The sequence below is a fragment of the Lethenteron reissneri genome, unplaced genomic scaffold (genome assembly GCF_015708825.2).
Source record: "Lethenteron reissneri isolate LAM-NWPU_2019-01 unplaced genomic scaffold, ASM1570882v1 scaffold_120, whole genome shotgun sequence".
Lineage (NCBI taxonomy): Eukaryota > Metazoa > Chordata > Hyperoartia > Petromyzontiformes > Petromyzontidae > Lethenteron > Lethenteron reissneri.
This window is the reverse complement of record NW_026890893.1, coordinates 1,153,569-1,179,812: the sequence shown is the minus strand read 5'-3', so window position 1 is coordinate 1,179,812 and position 26,244 is coordinate 1,153,569. Positions and strand designations below refer to the sequence as shown.

Here is a 26,244-nt window from a genome sequence, read left to right as displayed (position 1 = left end):
AAAATCGTTCCAACGACGACGACGACGATCGAGTTCTCCAGCAACGATTGCCCGCGCTGTCGGTGTTCAAGGCGGACGGGGGCGACTGGGGAGCCTTCCAGCGACGGTTCATCGCGCATCAAGAAATGTCGGGGTGGTCCGACACCACGGCCCTGCGCGCGCTGCCAGCGATGCTCGACGACGACGCGCTTGCGGCCTTCACGTCTGCCCCGAGGTCGTCCCGCTCAACGCTCCAGGCCGCGCTGCACCTGTTGGCCAAGGTGTTCGGGCCGCCCTCGACCTGTCGCCACCAGTTCTACGATCGGCGGAAGGTGGTTGGAGAAACAACGCTCGCCTATCGCACGGCGCTGCTCGCCCTGGCGGATTCAGCTTTTCCCCGCATGGACAAGGAGGGGAAGGACGCCATGGTGACGGAGCAGCTGCTGGCGCTGGCTCACGGATTGGGAGTTCCCATTAATACGGCGGACGAGATGGACATCTGCTCCCTGGGGATTGCCACGAGTATCCACGCTTACGAGGTCCTACAGCGGAAGCCGACGGTCGTCTGCGCATCGGTGGAGAACGGGGCACCGGCCGCCACGATCATCGGACCTCAGCCTGCTGTGCCTCGGGAGGAGGCCTTCGCTGGTTCGAGGCCGGGGGAGTGGAGACCGGGAGGTCGTTCGCCCACACGCTCCTCCCGCAAGCTGGAGCAACCGAAACCTACGACGTCCCTTGTCGTCTGCTACAACTGCGGCCTTCGGGGCCACGTCGCGGCCGGGTGCCGGGCCCCGCGTCAACGCACCGCGGGACCACGTCCGGACGACGACCAGGGACTCAAGACATCCCAACTGAACCCGGCAAGTCGCGGCACCTCACACGCTCGGTCCACACGCACGGCACGTTCGGGTCGCCGCTTAGCGGTGGGGGGACCGTGTATGGGCGCCGGGGGTTCGGTTCGGCGAGAGGGGTCCGCGTACGGCCCGAAGGCAGTCGAGTGGTCCGAATTGGCCCACAGGATTGTGGCTGCGTCGGCCGGGTCGTCCGTGGTAACGGGGTACATTGACGGGGTTGAGGTCCGGGTGCTCGTGGACACGGGTGCGTCGGCCACTATTATTTCGGACCTTATTTATAATATTCTTCCCGTACAATGTCGACCACTTCTGCCGGTGGACGTACCATTTTACGCGGCAAACGGGGGATCTTTGGGAATCATCGGCCAGATTCGGGCGAATATTTGTATTGGCGACATAAAATTGGCGGGTCCTATTTTTGTATCATCATCGTTGGCCGTTCCTTGTTTACTAGGCACGGACTTTCTGTCTAAAATGCCCATAAAAATTCTCATAGACCAGGCCTGCATTGAGCTTCCGTCGGGTCGGCGGGTTGAGTTTTTGAAGAGTCCAAATAAGATACGCACGGCTTGTACGACGGTGCAGGCGCTGGCAACCCGGACTGTACGGGTGCCCCCGGGATCGCAAATGTTGGTACCCCTTCGGTTGAGAAAACAACTGGGGGCGGATGCGGGGGCGCAGGGAGTTCTATTGGGGCCGTCTAACAGGGCTAAAGGGGACCTCGGCTTAGCGGTGGCCCAGACCATGGTGAGGGGGGACAGTGAGCCGTTCGTTGTGGTCCTGAATACGGGGTCGCGGCCGGCCGTGATTACGCAGGGAACGGTGCTCGCTCACGCCGCGCCGCTACCCGTCGAGGAACAGCTCGTTGCTCACGCCGATTCACATGTCGATACGCATCCCCAAAGTGAGGAGGGGACGGAGTGGTTGGACGCGTTGTGTGCCGGGTCCAGTACCTTGTCCAGTGTGCAGTTGGGTGCATTGAGGGGCTTGCTGCTCGAGTTCGCTGACGTGTTTAGCAGGCACAAGTACGACATTGGCTGCACAGACCTGTTGCGCCACCACATAGAGACTGGGGACGCGGCCCCTATTTGACAGAATCCCTTCCGGCTCAGTCCAGCCGAGAAGGAGCATGTGCAGTCGGCAGTAAATGACATGTTGGCGGCCGACATCATTGCGCCCTCTTCCAGTCCGTGGGGTGCTCCTATCGTCTTGGTTAAAAAACAGGATGGATCCCTGCGGTTCTGTGTTGATTTCCGCCGCCTAAACAAAATATCAATGGCCGATGCGTATCCGCTCCCCAGGATGGATGAGTCGCTGGATGCCTTGGCAGGAGCACAGTTTTTTTCGACGCTCGATTTGCTTTCGGGATTTTGGCAATTGCCCCTCGATGACGAATCAAAACCTAAAACCGCTTTCCGGACACCGGGAGGCCTATTTGAGTTCAACCGATTGCCCATGGGTTTACATTCCGCTCCTGCCACGTTCCAGAGGCTCATGGAATTGGTTTTGGCAGGCCTTCAATGGGACACCTGTTTGATTTACCTCGATGATATCATCGTTTTCAGCCGAACTTTTGAGGAGCACCTCCAGCGACTGAGGGCAGTGTTTCTCAGGATGCGTTCCGCGAAGCTTAAATTTAAACCGGCTAAATGTTTTCTGCTTCGGGAATCGGTCAGGTATTTGGGCCATATCGTTAGCCGTTCGGGGATCTCGACGGACCCTGCTAAGACGCAATGCGTCGGCTCATGGCCAACACCGACCTCTGTTACTGAAGTCCGCAGCTTCATAGGATTTGCCTCCTATTACCGTCGTTTTGTCAAACAGTTTGCCACCATAGCCAGGCCCCTGCACGCCTTGACGGCTAAAGGGGTGCGGTTTCACTGGGGGCCGGAGGAGGAGGCCGCGTTCTGCTCCCTTCGTGACGCCTTGGTGCAGGCTCCCCCCTTGTGTTACCCCGATTTCACGCAACCGTTTGTGCTCGACACGGATGCCAGTAACACGGGTATCGGGGGAGTGCTCTCACAGGTGGTCGGGGGGGTCGAACGGGTGGTCGCCTACGGTAGCAGGGTTCTGTCCCCCGCGGAACAACGCTACTGCGTGACACGGCGTGAATTGCTGGCGATTGTGTTTTTTATACAGAAATTCAGGCCGTATCTGTATGGCCGTCACTTTACGGTTCGCACGGACCATGCGGCTCTCCAATACGCTATGCGGGTGGCGCAGCCATCCGGCCAATTGTCCCGATGGTTGGAGGTCCTTCAGGACTACCAATTCACGACAATTTACCGCAAGGGGTTGCGCCACTCGAACGCGGATGCATTGTCACGGTTGCCGACGCGTACGGAATGCGCATGTCAGTTGGGATCGGCGCGGTGTAAACCTTCTGTCGATGTCCCCGCGGAAGTGGTGCTAGCCGCCACGGATACTACGGGGGTCGACGCCCCCACGGGGAGGGACTCGCTGTTAGCATTGCCTCTCATCGAGTGGGGCCGTCTGCAAATGGCCGACAGCTCCCTACTCGCGCTACGTCGGAAGGTTAACGTTCCCGAGGGCGGGGAAACGCGGGTCGGTTCCTGGGTGTGCAGACAGGGCCTCTTGATGAAGTGGGACTCCATGTCCCGGCGTCACATGCTTGTGGTGCCGGTTGCTGTACGGGGTAAGGTCGTCCTGGCTGCCCATGAACGACTCATGCATCTGGGGTTTCATAAAACGCTCGCCCTCATTCAGCGAGACTACTATTGGCCTGGGATGGGCAGTGACGTGGCGAACATTCTTAAGGGGTGTGTAGGGTGCGCTAAAAGAAAACCGCCACAAATAGCGGCTAATCCACCGCTTCAATCCATTCAAGTTTCGCGCACGAACGAATTGGTCGCGCTAGACATCTTGGGGCCCTTTCCCACTACACCTCGGGGAAATAAGTTCCTGCTGGTTGGCGTAGAGTACTTCACCCGCTGGCCCATGGCGTGGCCACTCGCCAACCAGTCGGCTGCGGCAGTGGCGGACGCCTTTGTCCAAGGTTACGTTTTGGACAAAGGCGCCCCCGAACGCTTGCTGACGGATCAAGGGAAAAACTTTTCGAGTGTTTTGTTGCGCGAGGTGTGCGACCTGTTGGGTACAAAGAAAGTACGTACCTCCCCGTACCACCCGCAGACTGACGGTATGGTTGAACGTCTGAACAGGACGATTACGTCTATGCTGTGCCAACAGGTATGCGACGACCAGGTGGATTGGGACTTACAGGTACCGGGGGTACTAGCGGCCTATCGGATGGCACCCCATGCGGCGACGGGGTTTTCTCCATTTTTTCTGATGTATGGGCGGGAGGCTGATCCGGCCATGGACGTCCAACTGGGGATTTCACAGCCACGTGCGAAATCAAAATTGGCAGACCACATTAAGTTTAACATCGCCAAATTGGCTGAGGCGCGAGAGGCTGCGAGATTGAATTCACGCTCTCGGCAGATCGCGAACGAGCGACTGCGTGAACGGAAGGTGCATACGCACAATTGGGAACCGGGCGATAAGGCCTGGCTGCATTGTCCACACGCACCGTTGGCTACGTCCCCCAAACTGTTGAGACCATGGAGGGGACCGGTGGAAATTGTGCGGGTTGCACGACCCCAGAGTATACAGATTAAATGGGGAAAACGCCGTTGGTACGTGCACTCCTCCCGACTGAAACCCTACGCGGCGCCGCGTGACCCCGGGTTGTGCCGTGACGACCGAGCGTGTGATGTGACCGTCGACTCGGGGAGGGATGTGTCGCAGGCTGATCCTCACGTGTCTCCACCTGACCCACCCCCAGGTGTCTCGGACCTGACGGCTGTTGACCGTCGGGAACCGGAACCCCGCGGCTCGCACGGAGCCCGATGCCTGGCCCATGCCTTCCTGAACTGCCGGCGCCGCCGGATGTCCAACTGCGTCCTGTGCCGTACGACGGTCCGGCAAGGCGGACTCGGTCAAGGACGCAACACTTTTCATGAAAAAAAAAAATTAAATTCTTTTTTTGTTAAAGCCCGACTTCGTTGCCGGCTTCCCCCTCTGCCGGGGTAATGTCCCGTTCAAGGGACGCTCGGACATTGGGACGCTGCATGAGTCGGAGAGAAAAGAAGAGAAAATGATTAAAGAAATTTTTTTTATTGTTACTCTTTCCGCATACACAGTATCGTTGCCATTCGCCGGATTGTGCATGTTGTTCTTGTTGCGGGTGTGGCGGTTGCTGGGTTTTGCGGATTGCGGTGTTCATGTTGTGTTGTTAGGGTTTGTGTTATGTTACGGGGCACACGTGGGGGTGAAGGGGTGTTGTATGTTTTATTAGCAGCCGGGTCGGCTGCGAGCTATGTGGTAGGGGGTGATGTAGTGGTGGTATTGACGTGCGCCGGCAGTGATGGATCACGGGGCGCGGGGTTGGGCACGCGGTGTGGGCGTGGCATGGACGCGCGCGCCGGTGGTGAGGCGCGCTCACACAAGCTGGGAAAAGAGGATTGTAGCGAGTGCGCAGTGATTGGTCAGATAAGTGAGTACTCTCAGCGACGTCCGCAGGAGGGGTATAAAGGGGGACGCGCGAGAGCACTCGTGGTCAGTGTTAACCAGTTGAAGACCGAAGACGGGGTGGAGGAGGTAGGGGCCCTGTGTGGCTCGGAGCCGAGACTGGAGGGACCGTAGTCCGACGCCCGTGTGGGTCGGGACGGTGGTACCCAGAGCCGAGACGGGCACCCCGGCTGGGTGTGTCCCGGAAGGCTACAGGGCGTAAGAGCCCGTGTCAGTACAGCTGAGTGGGTGTTGGTCACCCGTGTAGCTGAGTGGGTGTTGGTCACCCGTGTAGCTGAGTGGGTGTCCGTCACCCGTGTAGCTAAGTGGGTGTTGGTCACCCGTGTAACGAAGTCGTAGCTGAGTGGGTGTCCGTCACCCGTGTAGCTAAGTGGGTGTTGGTCACCCGTGTAACGAAGTCGTAGCTGAGTGGGTGTCCGTCACCCGTGTAGCTAAGTGGGTGTTGGTCACCCGTGTAACGAAGTAGGGTGTTAGTCATCCGTGTAACTACAAGTTGGTGAAAATAAAGAGTGTGCTACCCGTGAAGTCGTCTCCTGCCGAGTTACTACTTTACACATGCAATCTTCGAGGTTACCAAGGCTCTAGATATCTAACTTTAACTTCACTGCTGTGTACAATAGCGTATCATCAGAATATTGATGGAACTTGGTGTCATGCGATGAGATGATATCGCCGATCAGAGAGACGTATGTTAAAATTAGGAAGGGCCCGGGGATGGACCCCTGTGGTATGCAGACTCGGCACAGCATAGGCGATGACTTTCGTCACCGAGCTTTACGAAATGTGGACGACCATTCAGGTACGACTCAATCCACCCCAGTGCTGTACCTGATACACCAAACCTTAATCTTATCTACCGATGAGAATCTCATGGTCCATGGTATCGAAAGTGGCTGCGAGATCGAGGCCAATTAACACTGTGTAGCACCTGTCATCCATGATCTCGTAGAGGTCATCAGTGATTTTTTTGTAGATCCATTTCAGTGCTATGGAACTTCCGGTACACCATCTGTAATGGGTTTAATCTGCCCATCGCAGCGATGTGGGGAACTGCTTTAGACAAAGGCAATCTATAACTTTTGAAATCCTATTCAGGTTTGAGACATTTTTCAGGATTGGCGTTATCAGCGCCATTTTGACCTGGTCTGGGAAACAGCCCTCACTGAACGAAAGACTTTCCAGGTGGATTAGCAGTGGTGCAAGTACGTCCCAGCATGATTTGAGAATCAACGTGTGGATGTAGTTGAGCAGCAATGTCTTATTTAACATTGACACCAGACATAGGTGCCACCAGGTTGATCAAACTCAGATGGCAGACTGGCAAAATGTGATGCCTTAAAGTTATAAACTGCCATCACTATATTATTGGCGAAAAGCGTCGCAAGTACTATGCAAAAACAGGGTTTACTAGTTGATGGGTGGTTGGATTGCAGCAGACCTTTCCTGACGTGCCACAGATCATGGGGGATGTGAGCAGACTCATTGACACGCAGAGCACAGAACGATCTGCGAGATTCAATAATGAGTTGGTTGCCAGATCTGCAAGCCACTCTGTGAGCGAGTCTGACAGTCTTGAAACCAGTTTTCTTCCAAAGATAGTCGAGCCTCCTCCACGTCTGCTTTTCAATGATTGCCACAAGTGACAGCCAGTTATGGCGCACTTTCCCCATTTTCGTTTGTGCTTGTTCAGATAGGCACGAGTTATTCATGAACAGCAGTGATATCATGTATTAATTGAGTTGCAAATGAATCGATCGTCAATGCAGGATTTAGGCATGCCAATTATGACCGGATCTTCTGATTAGAGTCTCGATATGATATCGTTGTGATGGGTGGGCGGATTATCGGTTATGCTCCTTTGCACTCTGCGATCTGCAATACCGACATCTTCGATAACGTCGCTCACATTTACTGCATTAGTGGGTGTGAAGATATGATCCAGAATATTTCCCAAGGGACATGTTGCGCCACTGACGTGCTGGGTTAAACTGTGATTGTCGATCATTTAAGCGAGATCACTGTTCATGTTACCCCAATAATCAGTGAGTCCGGCACAGTTCAGATCACCACAGATGATGTAGCGAGAGCCAAGTGGCCCACAGTCTAACAGACCAGAAAACTTGGAAAAGAATTCCAACAGCGATGAAGACGGCGGTCGATAGATGACAGCGATTGTAAGCTCCCGCGTGTTGTTCGTTATTTTTGCAAGCAGCAACTTGAATTAAAGGATTGTTAATGAGTTGCTCAGGACTTTCACGTAGATGTCTTCATGGTGAATCAGTGTGATCCACCACCATGCGGGCTGCCGGTGCCAGAGGGACAGTAGAGATTGGGAGCATCGAGATACGCCAGAGTATTGCACCTTGATGCCCATAGTAAAGGAGTTTCATAACATGTGTAAGCCACGATACCTCGCCTTTGCAGTGCAAGGCATGCATAGCCACCAGCACCCAGCTCACCCATACTCACCATCAACTCCTTCTCGTGCTTATGCTCCTGATCGAGCACAGCATGACTATAGAAGAGATCCAGAGCTTTATCCATGCACCCCTCGTGGTGCCGGTGGAGCTGCGATATTTTCAGAGGAAATTGGACTTCGATGACCTCCATCTTCCGCAGGTAGAGTTCCTTGGCATCCTCCACTGCCTGCAGGTTGGCGAGCTGCACCACTTGTACCCGTGTGTTCTCGATGCAGACCATGTCACCAGAACGCTGAGCCGCAACGTACAGCTCTGCAACCTGCAGGAACACTGATACATCATCATCATCAGCTGTGATCGATCCACTGCAGTCACCATCTTTCACGGTCCTGCTATATAACTCCTATCAGCATATTAACCGACTCATTGCTCCATATCCTCGATGGACGGTCCTCTCAGACACGTTCCATTTCATAGCCACCACCCCACTATTCTTGATCATCGACCATCCTTCCTTCTCGGCATTGTCCTGCTCAAGCTCACTTACTTATGTTATTAACGTGATCTCTCTAACTTGTGTATGTGTTCTTTATCAGTATCATTCCAAGCACGTATCTCTCTATGCTTGGTTGTGCCCCTTTAATGTTTTTGTTCAAGTTTCTGAATCATATGTCACAGCTAGGAATACACACTCATTAATAATTTCGTTCTTTAGGCACTTCAAATTAGCACCGTTGGCCACGTAGAGTGTGAAACAAGTTCAACATACACACACATAACTTTTTATTATCAAGTAATATTTTCCAAAAGCACTGCAACCTGATCTCATCCAATATAATTTTATTCTGCTCCGCGTTCAATAATTGTCCTAGGTACATAATACTCTACTGCGTATCTTCAATTGTTTAGCGAATGTTCTACGTGGCATCATATTTGCTGAAAAACTCCTGTTTAATCATGAATTAACCCGTTACGTCCTCAGTGGATAACATCGACTGAGCAAAGTAAATTGCAACCATGTGCAAAATAAAGTGCAACCATGCACAATGAATAGCATAAGAGAGGTAAATAGACAGTTTTTATTTTAATGTTTACATTTTATGGAAAGGCAAGTCTGAATAGGTGTGTCTTGCACAGACCATATAATTGAGAGACACTAACACCGTCTGAGACTAGGCTGGAAAGAAAGCTGTCTCTGGTGTGGACCAATCAGTTTCAAAGACAATCCATATATTATCAGAGTGTGTTTTGTTTGCATTCTGACCACAAGTATTGTGGTTAATGCAGACATGATTCCTTGTAAAAGGTTTCAGTTTGGTGTTTTAACATCTTAACACCTGTTTGTTTTACCAGAAAAAAGGGGAAACCCTATTCTCATATTTTGGTACTGGCAAATAATGTCCCATGATGAGAGACACTTAGTGCATTTTAGATGTTTGGTGGCAAGGTGTTCCAGATTTTTGGAGCTGCGTTCGAGGGGGATTAGGCCTTGACTTGCATTCAGCATGACGGCTATCGCAGGATAAGATTGCCTGGTGGCGACTCTTGGGGACTGCTACACCCCAAGGTGCATGCACATGATGATGGTATCCTAAATGGAGGAGAACCAACAGGAGAGGCACAAGGCCCCATGAAAGAGAGCCAGCTTAATGCTGATATTCCAAATCCAGCAAAGGACCTCAGCTAGGAATACACACTCATTAATAACTTCGTTCTTTAGGCACTTCAAATTAGCACCGTTGGCCACGTAGAGTGTGAAACAAGTTCAACATACACACACATAACTTTTTATTATCAAGTAATATTTTCCAAAAGCACTGCAACCTGATCTCATCCAATATAATTTTATTCTGCTCCGCGTTCAATAATTGTCCTAGGTACATAATACTCTACTGCGTATCTTCAATTGTTTAGCGAATGTTCTACGTGGCATCATATTTGCTGAAAAACTCCTGTTTAATCATGAATTAACCCGTTACGTCCTCAGTGGATAACATCGACTGAGCAAAGTAAATTGCAACCATGTGCAAAATAAAGTGCAACCATGCACAATGAATAGCATAAGAGAGGTAAATAGACAGTTTTTATTTTAATGTTTACATTTTATGGAAAGGCAAGTCTGAATAGGTGTGTCTTGCACAGACCATTTAATTGAGAGACACTAACACCGTCTGAGACTAGGCTGGAAAGAAAGCTGTCTCTGGTGTGGACCAATCAGTTTCAAAGACAATCCATATATTATCAGAGTGTGTTTTGTTTGCATTCTGACCACAAGTATTGTGGTTAATGCAGACATGATTCCTTGTAAAAGGTTTCAGTTTGGTGTTTTAACATCTTAACACCTGTTTGTTTTACCAGAAAAAAGGGGAAACCCTATTCTCATATTTTGGTACTGGCAAATAATGTCCCATGATGAGAGACACTTAGTGCATTTTAGATGTTTGGTGGCAAGGTGTTCCAGATTTTTGGAGCTGCGTTCGAGGGGGATTAGGCCTTGACTTGCATTCAGCATGACGGCTATCGCAGGATAAGATTGCCTGGTGGCGACTCTTGGGGACTGCTACACCCCAAGGTGCATGCACATGATGATGATGGTATCCTAAATGGAGGAGAACCAACAGGAGAGGCACAAGGCCCCATGAAAGAGAGCCAGCTTAATGCTGATATTCCAAATCCAGCAAAGGACCTCAGGTGTCGCAATAGGTCAGTGTGACAAGGAGATAATTTGTTAACCAGACCAAAGACGTCTCCGTCCCATGCAGAGCTCTGAACTACGATTGGGTTTGGTTGAAAATCGTGTTTGTTCGATGTAAGAGGCTGTCCACCATCCTTAAAGAGAGGTGCCAATCTGTTATTTTCCTGTAAAATGTTTGAGGCAATATAAGATTTATTTGCCTCAAAAAACCTCCCTTATGTAAAGCATGTGGCAGGCACTGACAGTTTTCCGGTTATCATCGTGCCTCGAGCACCTCTAGCGCCGCTCTTCTTTCCGTAGCTGTGCATGCATATTGTGGAGGTCTTCTGTCTAAAAATGCGAGACAGGGTGTAACACTCATCTCTCATTGCCTTTTGCATGATATTCTCATTGACTTCATTCATGTACTTTTACATGCTTTTCTCATTAACTTTAACACGCTACTCTTTGTTACACATAAACTGACATTAACTTGCTACATTTTTCATTAACTTTTACATGCTTCTCTCATTAAAACACATATTCTCTTTCTCTCTCCCCCCCCCGAGCCGTTCTTATGCTAAGTTCATTAACTTAACATACCACGCTATTTATTACACATATGTAGTGACATAAGAGGGGAGGGGCTGCTGGGGGCTCTGTGTACCCTAGGCAACCCAGACGCTTAAGCCTTTGGCGCCAGGCGCTGTGTTCCCAGGCAACCTAGACGCTTAAGCCCATTGGCGCCACCAACGGGGGTGGGGGGGTGGGGCTGTGTGTGCTCTGTGGGATATCTGGGGGCGCACACAACCCCACCCCTCGTTGGGGACGAGGCATAAAAGGGCAGCTCCCTGGACGATCGAGGCCAGTTGTAGCTCAAGACCCAAGACCAGCCATCTCAGGACCCTGGGATGCTGTGAGAGCCAGTGGTGGGACTCTGGAACTCCCGGCTCTATGTCCTTGTGAGGGCGAGTTCCAGAGCGTAGCCAGAGTAGTGAATCTAGGCTGTGTACCTAGGCTGTGTACCGAGGCTGTAACAGAGTATCAGGACTGTTGGAGTGTTGGATTGTCATAAAGAAGTTACCTCTACAAGTGTCTCTGGAACCCATTACACATAGACTGACATCGACTTGCTCATCTCTCATTGACTTGAACATGATTTTCTCATTAACTTCGCCCATTGACTTTGACATGCTTTTCTCATCAACTTTAAAATGCTATTCTTGGTTACACATAGACTGACATTAACTTGCTAATTTTTTCATTAACTTTTACATGCTTTTCTCATCAAAATAGATATGCTACTCCTACATGCTAATCTGAGCTCTTATGCGCTACGGAGCTAATTAACTTGGCATCCAACATGCTAATCTAAGTTAATTTCCTTTAACAAGCCACGCTATATATTACCTTTACACTATAATACCTCATTAACACTACTTCGGCTACCTTTGTTCTCAAAAACTTACGTAAACTCTTGCTGGTAACAGCTTCTCTTCACAAGGCAGCAGACATCGTGCTACTCGCAGCAGACATCGCGGCTGTCGAGATTTTAACCTGAAGACGATGGCTTGTGTTGCTATCGAAACGTCGTGATTTATTTTGTTTTATTTCTACCTACGTGACTTACCGAAAGAAACCAGAGTATTTACTAGGTTTGTTTTCTGTTTCATTTGTACCTGATGATGATTGCTTGTGTTGCCATCGAAACGTCGTATGCTATTATTTATTTTTTATTTCTGATGGCTGGGTGTATGGAATTGATGTGGTCGAGAAATTGGTCTAGAGTAGGCCTGCCATGTGGCCAGATGACAAAAGTGTCGTCTACGTACCTCTTCCATAAGGTCGGGCGTAGAGTGGCAGTCTGGATGGCGTATCTCTAGACCAATTTCTCGACCACATCAATTCCATACACCCAGCCATCAGATTCACCATGGAAGTCGAAAAAGATGGCAAGCTACCCTTTTTGGATGTCCTAATAAAAAGGAGACTTGATTTTAGCCCTTTGGTATTACTTATACTTTGTAACGTTAGTATAGTTAGAGTGTATACTTTTTATATAAGTTAAGATTCCTACTTGTTCAATGTATGCACCGTCCCGCCATAGTGAATTCCTTGTTTGTGCAAACTTACATGGCGAATAAAACCGTTTCTGATTCTGATTCTGATGGTTCAATGAGCCACTCTGTCTACAGGAAAGCCACCCATACGGATGCTTACCTAAAACCGGATTCCCACCACCATCCATCCCAGAAGAATTCCCTCATCAAGACTCTATATCATAGAGCCCAATGCATCTCCGACCAGGAACACATTGCCAGTGAACTCAAACACGTACGCCAAGCTCTTAAGGCTGATGGTTACTCCGACTACACAATCCGCAAAGCCATCACTCCAACCATCAAGAAGGATCCTGTTGAGGAGCCTTTCAAGACCATCACCTTACCCTACATTGCTGGGGTCACAAAAATATCTCCAAAATCCTGATTAAACACAAGATCCAGGTCCGATTCAACACAGTACATAAAATCCGTGATCTGGTACCGTCTGTAAAAGATGTGGTTCCAGACATACAGTACCCTGGCGTCTACAAACTAAGTTTCCTCTGTGGTAGCAGTTACATTGGGGAAACCAAACGACATGTCTCGGACCGCATCCGTGAACATAAAGCAGACCTGAAACACGGTAGGACAAACACCTCAGCCGTGGCAGATCACTGTTACAACTCAGTGGGCTCACATGACATTGACTTCTCCAAGACAGAGGTTCTCTGCAATCCATCTGGCTATCATGAGAGATTCGTTCATGAGGCGATCCACATATAAAAACACAGAGACAATTTTAACCGAGAAGATGGATTCTGGTTTGGCAATCATTGGAAGGACGTAATAAACCATTTCGGATCTTAACTGATTGTGTTCACGTTTACGGTGACTTTCAGACCGCGTTCCACTCACTGGCATTGTATTCTCCGCAGGGAATGGATTCTTTGCTCCGCTGCAAGTTTTCCCCCCACGACTCACCCATTGACACGACGGTCAATGGTACAGCGTATAATAACAAATAGTATAACATTTATATGCTTAATACAATGTACAAAGTAATATATAGTATCGTAATTGTATAGTAAACATATAGCAGTGTGATACACATTAGGGTGGGTAGAATAATACATAGTGTTATATTAAAATGTATAAGGTGGTTTATAGCAATACAGTATATAATTTAACGTTGGGTTTATCTATGGCAGTATATAGTACGGTGTATGCTCGTGTGATGTAAGAGAATAAAGTTTAGATGGAAGCATATTATATAATTTTTACGACGTAGAATTGTAATGTATTACTTGCTGTTAGTAACTCAGCTTATTGTAGAGTATAGTAAATATACTGATGATGCTATGTAGTTTATACTTTAGTTGTTTATGTAGTTTATACTTTAGTTTCTACGTGGTTGTTTAGTAACTGCAGCTACATACTATTAACATTCCTTTCCTTTGTTAATGCTACCCCCCTTCCCCCTCCCTTTGATGCTGCTAATCCTGCATAATGCACGGGCATAATATAAATTTGAAACCCCCCCGCCCACCTCCTACGCATTTTCCATATGCTAAATTCCTCTTGATTATACACTCCAAGCTTGGTGGTGTCTCATTCTTCACCTGAATACGGCTGCTTGCGTTGTAGCCGAAACGTCGTGAGAATTATTTTATTTTATTATGTTTTATTTTTATTATTTTATTACTTCCCTTCTACGTGACTTTACCGAAAGAACCAAGAAGACGGATTAAACTTGTTTTTAGCAAGTGGTTAACCAGAACTAAACCTTACAAAACGATTTGAACTGATTGAACAGTAACTGGTCCAAGTGTTTTTTGGATAGTCTGAACCGTAACCGATAATTAATTCAGTTTGATTCCCAAGTATAGACCACCAACTCAAAGGATGTGAAAGCTAGGCCATATAGACCACATAGATCTGTCCGTCCAAGCAGGTGTTAGTGAATAAAAAATACCAGATTCATCCTCATTGGGAGTCATCAGTAGCGTTATCGATTTTAACTTTCGTGCAGCAAAAATGTGGTGTTTAATTAGCAAGCTTACGCTGTCCCGTGAGGATGACTCCATCAATGTTCTTGTACTTCACCTCCTGGTGGATGTGGGAGGTGAATTCATTCGCAACCTTGAGGAAGTCAGGCTTCAGATCTCTATCTGGAATGTTCTCCAGCTTGCTTAAGTCTTCTGAGTTGACCGGCATGGGAAACATGAAGCACTTGCGCTTCTGTAAAACAACAACAATAAAACAAATAACGTCTCGTTCTCATACTTGTCTCTCCACACAAAACTTAACAGTATTTTTTTCTTTCACACACAACCCATTGAGAACACAACCTCAGAGTGCATCTCATCAGCAGCAAGGTGGATGTCGGTGTGGATGCGTGCCAGGCATCCCACAGCTCTCCCCCTCCTTGTCTGGTGCCCTTCTCTTTCCCTCATCGTCACATGGGGCCCTCTGAAATGTTTAGTGGTGACTAGGTCTTGTTGAGTCTCCTTATTCCACTAAAAATATCCATAAAAAATCATTGCAAACATGTTGCTTGATAAAAGAGAGAGGAGGTGTGAACGGAGAATAAAGAGAGAGACAATACCTCCTGCAACTACCTCGTCTCCGACTGAGTGTGTGAGCCGCAACCACACACACACACGCCAGGAAGAAGGAGGGCACTACATTTGGTGTCAGAAGTGGGGTTCTAAAAACCCACATGTAGTGTTGTCGGGACGAGAATGGTGAGACGGTCATCCCTCCGACCACCCCGGGACCCAGGATCTCGGTTACATTGGCTGTGGGGCAGCGAAAGAGTCACTGCGGATCGGCGCGACAGCCGGTATGCAGTTGTGGGAGACTGGCTACGCATCTTCGGGACAGCTGCTACGCATCTGCGGGGAAAGCGGCTACGCATGACAAAGTGAATGGCTGTGAACTGATGGCGAGAATGGCTGCACATCGACGGGGAGAGTGAGAGCTGTGCGCCAATGGAGAGAGCGGCTGTGCACATCGATGGGGAGAGCGAGAGCTGCGCTCCGACAGAGAAAACGGCTGTACATCAACGGGAGAGTGGCTGCATGTCAACAGAGAGAGTGAGAGCTGTGCTTAGATGGGGGGAGCAGTGGAGATTTTCCGCTGGCACGCGCAGACCACATGGCATGGCGGAGGACCGCCATGCAAAGAGGAGCGCGGGACGGTACGGAGGACGCATCCCAGGCGAAGGCGCAGAGAGGAGTGGCAGGGAAAACCCAGCTGGAGCTTCCATCGGAGCGGGAGTAGCGGACTCCGGACGGGGGACCGTGCACATGGTGTGCGCCATTTTGCCCCTGGAGGACCTGCCGTGGCTGGCGGGCGACATTTTGAGAAGAACGCGCGAATGCACGGAGGAGGTGCGAAGGTTGATGGAGCTGCAAAAAGCTGCTCCAGACCTGGCACGAGAGGCTCGCACAAGATTCCTCCAGAGGGAGAGAATGGAGGCCGAGACGCCTTAAGCCTTTTGGGTGGTGCTGCTGGTGCTGGGATGGGAGGCATACCCGCTCTTGGGTGAGGGGGCACTCGACCTTTGGGTGGCGGAAAGGTTGCGGGAGCTGCCAAGAAAGCTGAGGGTTGACCTGTCCTCGACTGCGGGCACAGAGATTTCATCCTCAACGGTGGCCCGGTAGATACAAGTCTTCAAAGAACACCAGCAACGGGCAAGGTGGGAGGCTGCGACATGGAGTATGGAAGACATGATGGTGGCGGTTGAGTGGCTGGGGGATGCAAGCAAGAGGATCCCCGTGGGGGGACCCACAGCAGGGGCAGTTCCATCTGCCTTGGAAACCCATGTCCAGGTGTCTCATGTATGGCCGGTCGGGCCACATCGCTGTGGAGTGTTGGGGTGACAGCATAGTCACCGACACCCTCCAACCCATTAGCAACGTCGACCCCAGCCTCACCGGACCCGGGTCTCTGAGGCCTATGGAGACCACCATGTGCGAAGTCTCAGGGACCTGATCCAGACAGCTTGGGAAAAACAAGGCAGTGAGGGGCCACGCCCTTGTAGCCGCGGGCTCCTTCTCCTTCATCATGTCTTCTTATCCCTTGGAGTCCTGGAGGTGCAAGACCCTGCTGAGATGGGGGTGACTGGTGCTATGGACCAGATCGCGTGAGCTACGTCCAGGTATCAGGGGAACTCTCCTTGTGCAAAGTGTTGCCAGTTCACGGACGTAGGCGCACTGGTGAGTAAGGTGTTACTTATTCACAGAGTGGGGCACCGAGTTGTTGAGAAAGGTTGACGAATTGCGAGATGGGAGGCGTTGCATTTGGTGAGTGCGTTGTTTGTTCGCGGCGGGCACCGCGGTGGTAGCAGGATTGTTGAATTTATTTTCTATTTTTTTTTTCATTTTTGAGTTTGGTTGGGTTAATGTAAGGGGTGTTCCTCCAGATTAGGGGTTTGCTCTGCCTGTACACTGGTTGCGGCTACTGTATTGGCAGCCGAGACGGCTGTTTATTTTTGTATGGAGGGGGGGGTAATGTAGTGACGCAGCGCCGACTGCTGTCCAGCAGTGGCAACTGCAGTGGACAGTTAGCACACACACCGTCGAGCATATACACGGGTGTGCCAGCAGGGCGGAGGAACTGGAGCAAGGCTCATGGAAGACCTCATAGAGAGGCCCCTGGAACCCTCTGGTGGGTTCTAGAAGGGAGGCATGGCGAGGGCGGAGCCAAACCACGCCGAGTAGAATATAAGCAGCAGAGAGCGAGAGCTCCAGGCTGCCGGTTCTGGGAGTGGACTCATCTCGTCGTCTATGTCGTCGTCGCTGCCGCCTTTCTAGCCGCCGCCTTTCTCGCTGCTGCCTTCGCCTGGGCATTATGCGGCCGGACAGTAGTTGGCTGTCTCAGTCGATGGAGTCAGTGCAACGTGGACAGGGTTATGTCTCAGCCGGATTGTACGGCTGCATGGTTGAGAGAGAGGAGGCTGGAGTTGGTGTGAACAGAGAATAAAGAGAGAGATGGTGCCTCCTGCAACTACCTCGTCTCCGACTGAGTGTGTGCGCCGCACACCACACGCACACACACGCCTGGAGGAAGGAGGACACTACACTTGTATACCCAGGAAACCTCAGTGAGTATTTTTTTCAGGAGTGTCTTGCCAAGTTGTGGTAGAAGTGGGCGGTGATTGCTTTTTTAGGTAAAAATTGAGTAAATTTTTAAAAATTGGCAAATTTGGACCATGATGCCAGCGTACAATGACATACACTTCAAGATAACGTCACACAGCCTTTAACGTCTGCTGTGAAGTAGATGGCATATATTTTTAAGGTTCATACACCAAAATAATTTATTATGGTGACTGCTGAAATCGAAACATGAGCATCTGCAACAAGTGGTGAAAGCGATACCACTCTGCCAGGGGCCGGCAACCTGGAGCCGCATGCAGCTTTTTAAGGACTGTTTCGTGGCATTATGTATTAAGGACCTCCATCTTATATTCATATACATTGTGGCTCTTGAAATATTAGAAAAACATGGCTCTTGATATTTTGGTTGCTGACCCCTGTACTAGGCCATGTCACTGTCCCTTCGAAAGGCTGTTTGCTGACAATGCATTCATTGATAAAAAAAAAAAACAGAATGGTGGAAGATTTCATGGTGCTGCAGACAGATCTAGACTGTCTAGTGGAGTCAACTCATATGAGCAAACTGAGAATAAATGTATCTGCGTTTTTGCATCAAATGTATATGTTTTGAATACACCCGAGAAGGCAATGTGGTGTATAAACTTAAGAGGTTACATACTTAGTGGTCACTCTTTTAATGACTTGCTCGGGGGTAAATATTGAATTGATTAAAAAAAGAAAATCTGATAATGAGGCACTCCCTCCATCCGGATACCTCATCAGAGGGTCCTCAAGGAAATTAAAATAGTGCAGTAATGAGTGGCAAGAGTTATACATTCTCTAGGAAACCAGTGATAACATGTTGCTAAATAAACTTAAGTAGGAATAACTGTAGAGCAGGTTCAAGGAAAGCCAGACTCAAATATGTTTGTATATCTAGTCTTAATAAAGGACTTCAAACACTTAAATATGTGCATTCTACAGCCTTCATACATTAGTAGAATGGGAAAATACAAACATTATAAACTCATTAAATGATTATGTAAATATTCTACAGCCCATGAGTGAACTGAGATCCCCTATAATCTTAAAAGGTAATAACTTTTTTTACAAGTGAATTTGTATTATTATTAAATTATTAAATTTGTAGAGGAGTAATATGGGGATGTGACATCGTGTGTGCCTTCCAGTGTGATGACGGAACGTGACGTCATGCGTGCTGGGCGGCCCGATGACGTCATATCTCCTAGAGTATTTAAGGGAGACCCCGTGACGAAAGCGGGGTCACTGTGGGAATGGGTAGAGTACGATGGGTGAAGAGGGAATCAGGGGTAGAGAGGGTTCGAGTAGTGAGTCTGAGGAGAAGCCGGTGAAAGCCAAAAGAGATGCTCTCTCTCTGGTCGGTGGAGTCGGCAGAGTCCCCGATCCGACACGAGAGAGAGACCGGAGCTAGCCAGGCAGGGACCAGGACTCAGTGTAGGACCCCTAGCCCCTGGGAGTTGTGTACCCTTGTGTGTTATTGTTAACCAGTAATAAACCCTTGGCGAAAGCCCATATGTAACGGGCGTATGTGACGCAGGAGAAGTTGATGGATGCAACACGTATTTATTACAATTTAATTTAATACAGCAGAGTAACGACTCTAACACTCGAAGAGGTATCGGCCTCTTCACCCAGTCTATTAGAGGAAGTGTTCCCCAGCTAATGCTCCCCGTTAACTCCTTACGTACCTCTATCCCAGACCTTCCCCAAATGTAGGCTAGCTAACCTGGCCCAGCTTCGGTGCAGGTTCTGACCCTCAGCCACACGAGTCTGGCCCTTACAAGGACATCAGACCTCGCTGCTCTGAGGTCGCCACTGGCTTGCCCTGCTTGGCTCTTACAAGAACAGCGAGTCAGGGTAGTGCCAGGTCTAGCTCGCTGGCCTTCAGTCTTCACTGGCTCTTCATCTTGATCTGTACCCAACGACTGCCTCGAGCTCTCTCACTCTCCGCCTTATATACCAACATGCCCTCGAGGGGCGGGGTTGTGTGGGATCCCAGCCTCCCCCCCATACAGCCCCCCAGGGTGGTAACCGTTTGCGGACGTGGATGTAGACACCCCAGTGTAACTGCCCGTTTCTCCCCGTTACATAACACCTCTACATCACCCCCCCCCCCCCCCTGCATAGCTCGCAGCCGGCCCTGCTGCAACAACATTTTCCACTAAAGAATACAACAAAAACCAGAACCGTCTGTGTGCCTCATAACAACAACAATAACAACAATTGAACGCCCCAATAAATAACCCAACCCACCAACATACTCAACATCATGAACATATATACAACATTGATGAAAAAGGAATAAAAACGACATTACCCCCTCCACGTGACCCATGCCCGCGACCCGACATGCCCGACGTGGGGAGAAGCGGGACATCCGGACAGTCAAGGGGGCCGCCCTGACACGGGCAACCTGGTGGATCCGGTCATTTGTTACGAAAAGTGGCGTAATTTAGCGCGAGTCCACTTGGCCAGTCCATCGTACGGGACATGGCATGGTTGTCCGACGGGTGGGGCTGGTAGCCCTTGAAGACCCGAACCGGGTCCCCTGGTTCTGCACGTGTCCCAGGGATCCAGCTGCTGACATTCGGAGGCCGTCAATTCTGGGGCACCTGGAAGCGGAACAGTCAGTGGCATGTGAGGATCAGGCGGTGGCACCTCATTCTCCGAGTCAACGGACACATCACATGCTCGCCATTTTGACATGTAGGGAGGGTATGTGGTGCAGTGAAAGGTTTCAGTCGTAAAGATAGGGCCGGTACTGGCAAACAAAATGGACGATCGCCAGCAACTCCCGGTGAGTGACGCAATAACGAGTTTCAGTGGGGGATAACACCCTGCTGCCATACGCCACAACCCGTTCAACGCCAGTTTTACGTTGAGGCAGAACAGCACCGATGCCGGTGTCGCTAGCGTCTGTGTCAAGAATGAAAGACTGTGAGAAATCCGGGTAGTCAAGCGTCGGTGCGGTAGCCAATTGATCCCGGAGGGACTGGAAGGCCAGTTCCTCCTCCGATCCCCATCTGAAACTCTGATTCTTGCCCGTCAAGACATGCAGAGGCTTCGCCAGCGTGGCGAAATTCTGAACTAACCGACAATAATAAGACTCAAAGACAATGAACCGTCGCACGTCACCTACGGAAGTGGGCGTTGGCCACTCACGGACACAAGAAGTCTTGTCCGGGTCAGTGGAGACACCGCCAGAGCTGACGATATGGCCAAGGTCAAAACCCAATACCGCGTTTCGGACACCTGTGGCCTATTTCAGTTCAATCGGTTGTCTATGGGACTCCACTCAGCTCCCGCAACGTTCCAGCAGCTAATGGAATTGGTTTTGTCCAGCCTTCAATGGGATACCTGTTTAATTTACCTGGATGACGTCATCATCTTCAGTAGAACGTTTAAGGAGCACCTCCAACGTTTCAGGGCAGTGTTCTTTAGGATGAGGTCCGCCAATTTGAAGTTTAAGCCACAAAATTGCCATTTACTCCGGGAATCGGTGCGATACTTGGGGCACATCGTGGGCCGTTCGAGTATCTCCACTGATCCCGCTAAGACATATTGTGTCAGTTCTTGGCCTATGCCCACTTCGGTCAGCGAGGTCCGCAGTTTTATCAGGTTTCCATCCTATTACCGGCGATTCGTCGAACAATTTGAAACCATAGCCAAATCCCTGCACACTTTGACAGCAAAAGGTGTGAAATTTCGCTTGGGCCCGGAGGAGGAGGCCGTTTTTCACTCCCTTCGTGATGCCTTGGTGAATGCTCCGCCTTTGTGTTATCCCGATTTCCCCGAGCCGTTTTTGCTTGACACAGATGCCAGTAACACTGGTATTGGCGGAGTACTCTCACAGGTGATCGAGAGTGTCGAACGCATTGTCGCTTACGGTAGCAGGGTTTTGTCGCCGGCGGAACAGAGGTACTGCATAACCCGTCGCGAGTTACTGGCTAATGTTGTTTTTATCCAACAGTATCGACTGTATCTCTACGGCCGACACTTCACTGTCCGTACGGACCACGTGGCACTTCAATACACACTTCGTGTTGACCAGCCATTGGTTGGAGGTCCTTCAGGACTACCAATTCACAACCACTTACCGTAAGGGTGTTCACCATACGAACGCGGATGCCCTGTCACGGTTGTCATCGGGCACGGAATGTGCGTGTTTTTTGGGATCGGGACGTTGCAAACCCCAGACTGTCGTCCCTCCTGTGGCTCTGGCCGCCACGGCTTATGCACCGCGACCTGAGATTCCCTTCTCTCCCACGAGTGGGGATTCATTGCTCCAATTGTCCCTCGTTGACTGGGGCCGGCTCCAAATGGGAGACACGTCCCTGCTCACGCTGTGTCACAAAGCCAATGGTTCCGCAAAAGGTGTGGTTGGCGTCGATTCGTGGATATTAAAACAGGGGCTCCTTATGAATTGGGATGGTAGGTCCCTTCGCCATAGACTCGTTGTGCCATCTGCCCTGCGGGGTAGGGTTGTTCTGGCCGCTCATGAACGGCTGTTACATTTGGGGTTTCATGAAACCCTTGCCATGCTCCAGCGTGATTACTATTGGCCGGGCATGGCAAGGGATGTGTCCATCATTCTCAAGGGGTGTGTGCAGTGCGCCCAACGGAAACCGCCTTCCAATGCGGCGAACCCGCTGTTGCAATCAATTCAGGTCTTGCGCATTAATGAACTTGTTTCACTTGATATTCTGGGGCCCTTCCCGGCGTCACCTAGGGGTAACAAGTACTTGCTGGTTGGCGTGGAATATTTCAATCGATGGCCCATGGCCTGGCCACTTGCCAACCAGTCTGCAGCAGCCGTTACCGAGGCCTTTGTCTAGGGCTATGTCCTGGACAAGGGTGCACCGGAGCGGTTGCTGACCGATCAGGGGAAGAATTTTCTCGAGCACCTTGCTACGGGAAGTGTGCGACCTCTTAGGCACTAAAAAGGTGCGTACCTCCCTGTACCACCCGCAGACTGATGGAATGGTGGAGCGGCTCCACAGGACAATTACGTCCATGTGTGCGAGGCTCAGGTGGATTGGGACTTACAAATTCTAGGTGTCCTCCCCACCTACAGAATGGCTCGCCACGCAGCGACGGGGGTTTCCCCTTTCGATTTAAAGCTTTCGTGACTGCAGGGATTCATCTTCTTGGTTCTTTCGGTAAAGTCACGTAGAAGGGAAGTAATAAAATAATAAAAATAAACATAATAAAATAATTCTCACGACGTTTCGGCCACAACGCAAGCAGCCGTCTTCAGGTGAAGAATGAGACACCACCAAGCTTGGAGCGTATATTTAAGCTGGTTTGGAGGGGGGGAGGTGGGAAGAAGAGCGCCTTGACAAAATAATTTGCAAATCAAGAGGAATTTAGCATATGGAAAATGCGTAGGAGGTGGGCGGGGGGTTTCAAATTTATATTATGCCCGTGCATTATGCAGGATTAGCAGCATCAAAGGGAGGGGGAAGGGGGGTAGCATTAACAAAGGAAAGGAATGTTAATAGTATGTAGCTGCAGTTACTAAACAACCACGTAGAAACTAAAGTATAAACTACATAAACAACTAAAGTATAAACTACATAGCATCATCAGTATATTTACTATACTCTACAATAAGCTGAGTTACTAACAGCAAGTAATACATTACAATTCTACGTCGTAAAAATTATATAATATGCTTCCATCTAAACTTTATTCTCTTACATCACACGAGCATACACCGTACTATATACTGCCATAGATAAACCCAACGTTAAATTATATACTGTATTGCTATAAACCACCCTTATACATTTTAATATAACACTATGTATTATTCTACCCACCCTAATGTGTATCACACTGCTATATGTTTACTATACAATTACGATACTATATATTACTTTGTACATTGTATTAAGCATATAAATGTTATACTCTTTGTTATTATACACTGTACCATTGACCGTCGTGTCAATGGGTGAGTCGTGGGGGGAAACTTGCAGGGGAGCAAAGAATCCATTCCCTGCGGAGAATACAATGCCAGTGAGTGGAATGCGGTCTGAAAGTCACCGTAAACGTGAACACAATCAGTTAAGATCCGAAATGGTTTATTACGTCCTTCCAATGATTGCTAAGCCAGAATCCATCTTCTCGGTTGAAATTGTCTCTGTGTTTGTATATGTGGATCGCCTCATGAACGAATCTCTCATGATAGCCAGATGGCTTGCAGAGAACCTCTGTCTTGGAGAAGGCAATGTCATGTGAGCTCACTGAGTTGTAACAGTGATCTGCCACGGCTGAGGAGTTAGTCCTACAGTGTTTCAGGTCTGCTTTATGATCACGGATGCGGTCCGAGACATGTAGTTTGGTTTCTGCAATGTAACTGCTGCCACAGAGGCAACTTAGTTTGTAGACGCCAGGGTACTGTATGTCTGGAACCACATCTTTTACAGACGGGACCAGATCACGGATGTTATGTACTGTGTTGAATCGGACCTGGATCTTGTGTTTAATCAGGATTTTGGAGATCTTTGTTGTCACCCCAGCAATGTAGGGTAAGGTGATGGTCTTGAAAGGCTCCTCAACAGGATCCTTCTTGATGGTTGGAGTGATGGCTTTGCGGATTGTGTAGTCGGAGTAACCATTAGCTTTAAGAGCTTGGCGTACGTGTTTGAGTTCACTGGCAATGTGTTCCTGGTCGGAGATGCATTGGGCTCTATGTTATAGAGTTTTGATGAGGGAATTCTTCTGGGATGGATGGTGGTGGGATTCCGGTTTTAGGTAAGCATCCGTATGGGTGGCTTTTCTGTAGACAGAGTGGCTCATTGAACCATCAGGTCTCCTTTTAATTAGGACATCCAAAAGGGTAGCTTGCCATCTTTTTCGACTTACATGGTGAATCTGATGGCTGGGTGTATGGAATTGATGTGGTCGAGAAATTGGTCTAGAGCAGGCCAGCCATGTGGCCAGATGACAAAAGTGTCGTCTACGTTCCTCTTCCATAAGGTCGGGCGTAGAGTGGCAGTCTGGATGGCGTCAGTCTCAAAATTCTCCATGAAAATGTTGGCTACAACCGGAGATAGGGGGGGGGGCCCATTGGGGTGCCCTCAGTTTGCTTGTAGAAAGTTCCATTCCAGGTGAAGTATGTATTGGTTAAGCAGTGTTTCACCAGGGGGGGTACCCCAGCATGCAATCCTTGATGAACCAAGTCTTCAATGATTGCGATGGTGTCAGGTACAGGAACTCTGGTAAATAAGGAAACCACATCAAAACTGACAAGCAGGTCGTCTGGGGACAGGGCAATCCCCTTGATTGTCGATACCAGGTCAGTAGAGTTTAGTACCGCAGAGGTGGTTTTTCCAGTGAAAGGCCGTAGGATTTCAGACAAAAAACGATCCAATTTATAGGTGGGGGAGTTGATAGTAGAGAAAATGGGACGAAGAGGTGTATCTTCTTTATGTATCTTTGGCAAGCCATATAATCTTGGTGGCCTGGCTGCAGAAGGTTTCAACGAGAACTGTTTGGTCTGATCAATTAATGCGGTTGAATCAGAAATGATTTGCTTGGTTTTAGAGACGAGGCTGTTGGTGGGGTCTCTTTTTTATTTTTGTATAGCTGCCATCGTTGAGTAGTTCTTGGATTTTGTTGTTGTATTCTGTTTTTTCCATGATGACAGTGGCATTGCCTTTGTCGGCTGAGAGGATGACAATGTCATCCCTCTTTTTTAATTGAGATAATTCAAAACGCTCATCTTTGCTGATGTTGCTAGCTGGCATCTTAGCGTTTTTGAGGGTTGCAGAGATTTCAGATCTTGCTACGTCTGCAGCGATGTGACTCAGGCCCTTGAGAGCTACATCTACTCTAGCAATTATATCATTAACTGGTATGTGTCTAGGTGTGACTGCAAAGTTTAGTCCTTTAGCTAAAACGGATTTCAAACCTTCAGAAAGAGAACTGTTACTGCGATTAATTACGACTTTGCCAGACGGCAAATGGGCGGTTATGTGCGCATCGGATACACATGCACGAGTAGTAGCCGGGCGATAAGGCCTGGTTGCACTGCCCGCAGGCGCCATTGGCAACGTCCCCAAAACTGCTAAGGCCATGGCGAGGACCGGTCGAGGTTGTACAGGTTGCGCACCCACAATGTGTTCGGATTAAGTGGGGGAAGCGTTTTTGTTATGTTTACCCCTCCCAAATTCAATACAGCAGAGTAACGACTCTAACACTCGAAGAGGTATCGGCCTCTTCACCGGTCTATTAAAGGAAGTGCTCCCCAGCTAATGCTCCCCGTTAACTCCTTACTTCCCTATATCCCAGACCTTCTCCAAATGTAGGCTACCTAACTTGGCCCTGCTTCGGCGCACGTTCCGACCCTCAGCCACACGAGTCTGGCCCTTACAAGGAGACAGACCTCGCTGCTCTGAGGTCGCCCCACTGGCTTGCCCTGCTCGGCTCTTACAAGAACAGCGAGTCAGGGTAGTTCCAGGTCTAGCTAGCTGGCCTTCAGTTTTCACTGGCTCTTCATCTTGATCTGTACCCAACGACTGCCTCAAGCTCTCTCGCTCTCCGCCTTATATACCAACATGCCCTCGAGAGGCG

The 26,244-nt window shown here is 49.5% G+C and overlaps 1 protein-coding gene across 13 annotated transcripts in view; it reads right to left on the bottom strand.

The window, feature by feature from the left end:
* The window catches only part of LOC133361693 (guanylate-binding protein 1-like), a 123,927-nt gene that overhangs the window by 15,262 nt on the left and 82,421 nt on the right, over positions 1–26,244 (bottom strand). For all 13 annotated transcript variants that reach the window (XM_061580684.1, XM_061580696.1, XM_061580683.1 and 10 more), the window contains 2 exons: positions 14,581–14,758; positions 7,854–8,134 (listed from right to left, as the gene is read on the bottom strand). In XM_061580684.1, the coding sequence (XP_061436668.1) occupies positions 7,854–8,134; positions 14,581–14,758 (459 nt within the window). The remainder of the gene's footprint in view (positions 1–7,853; positions 8,135–14,580; positions 14,759–26,244) is intronic.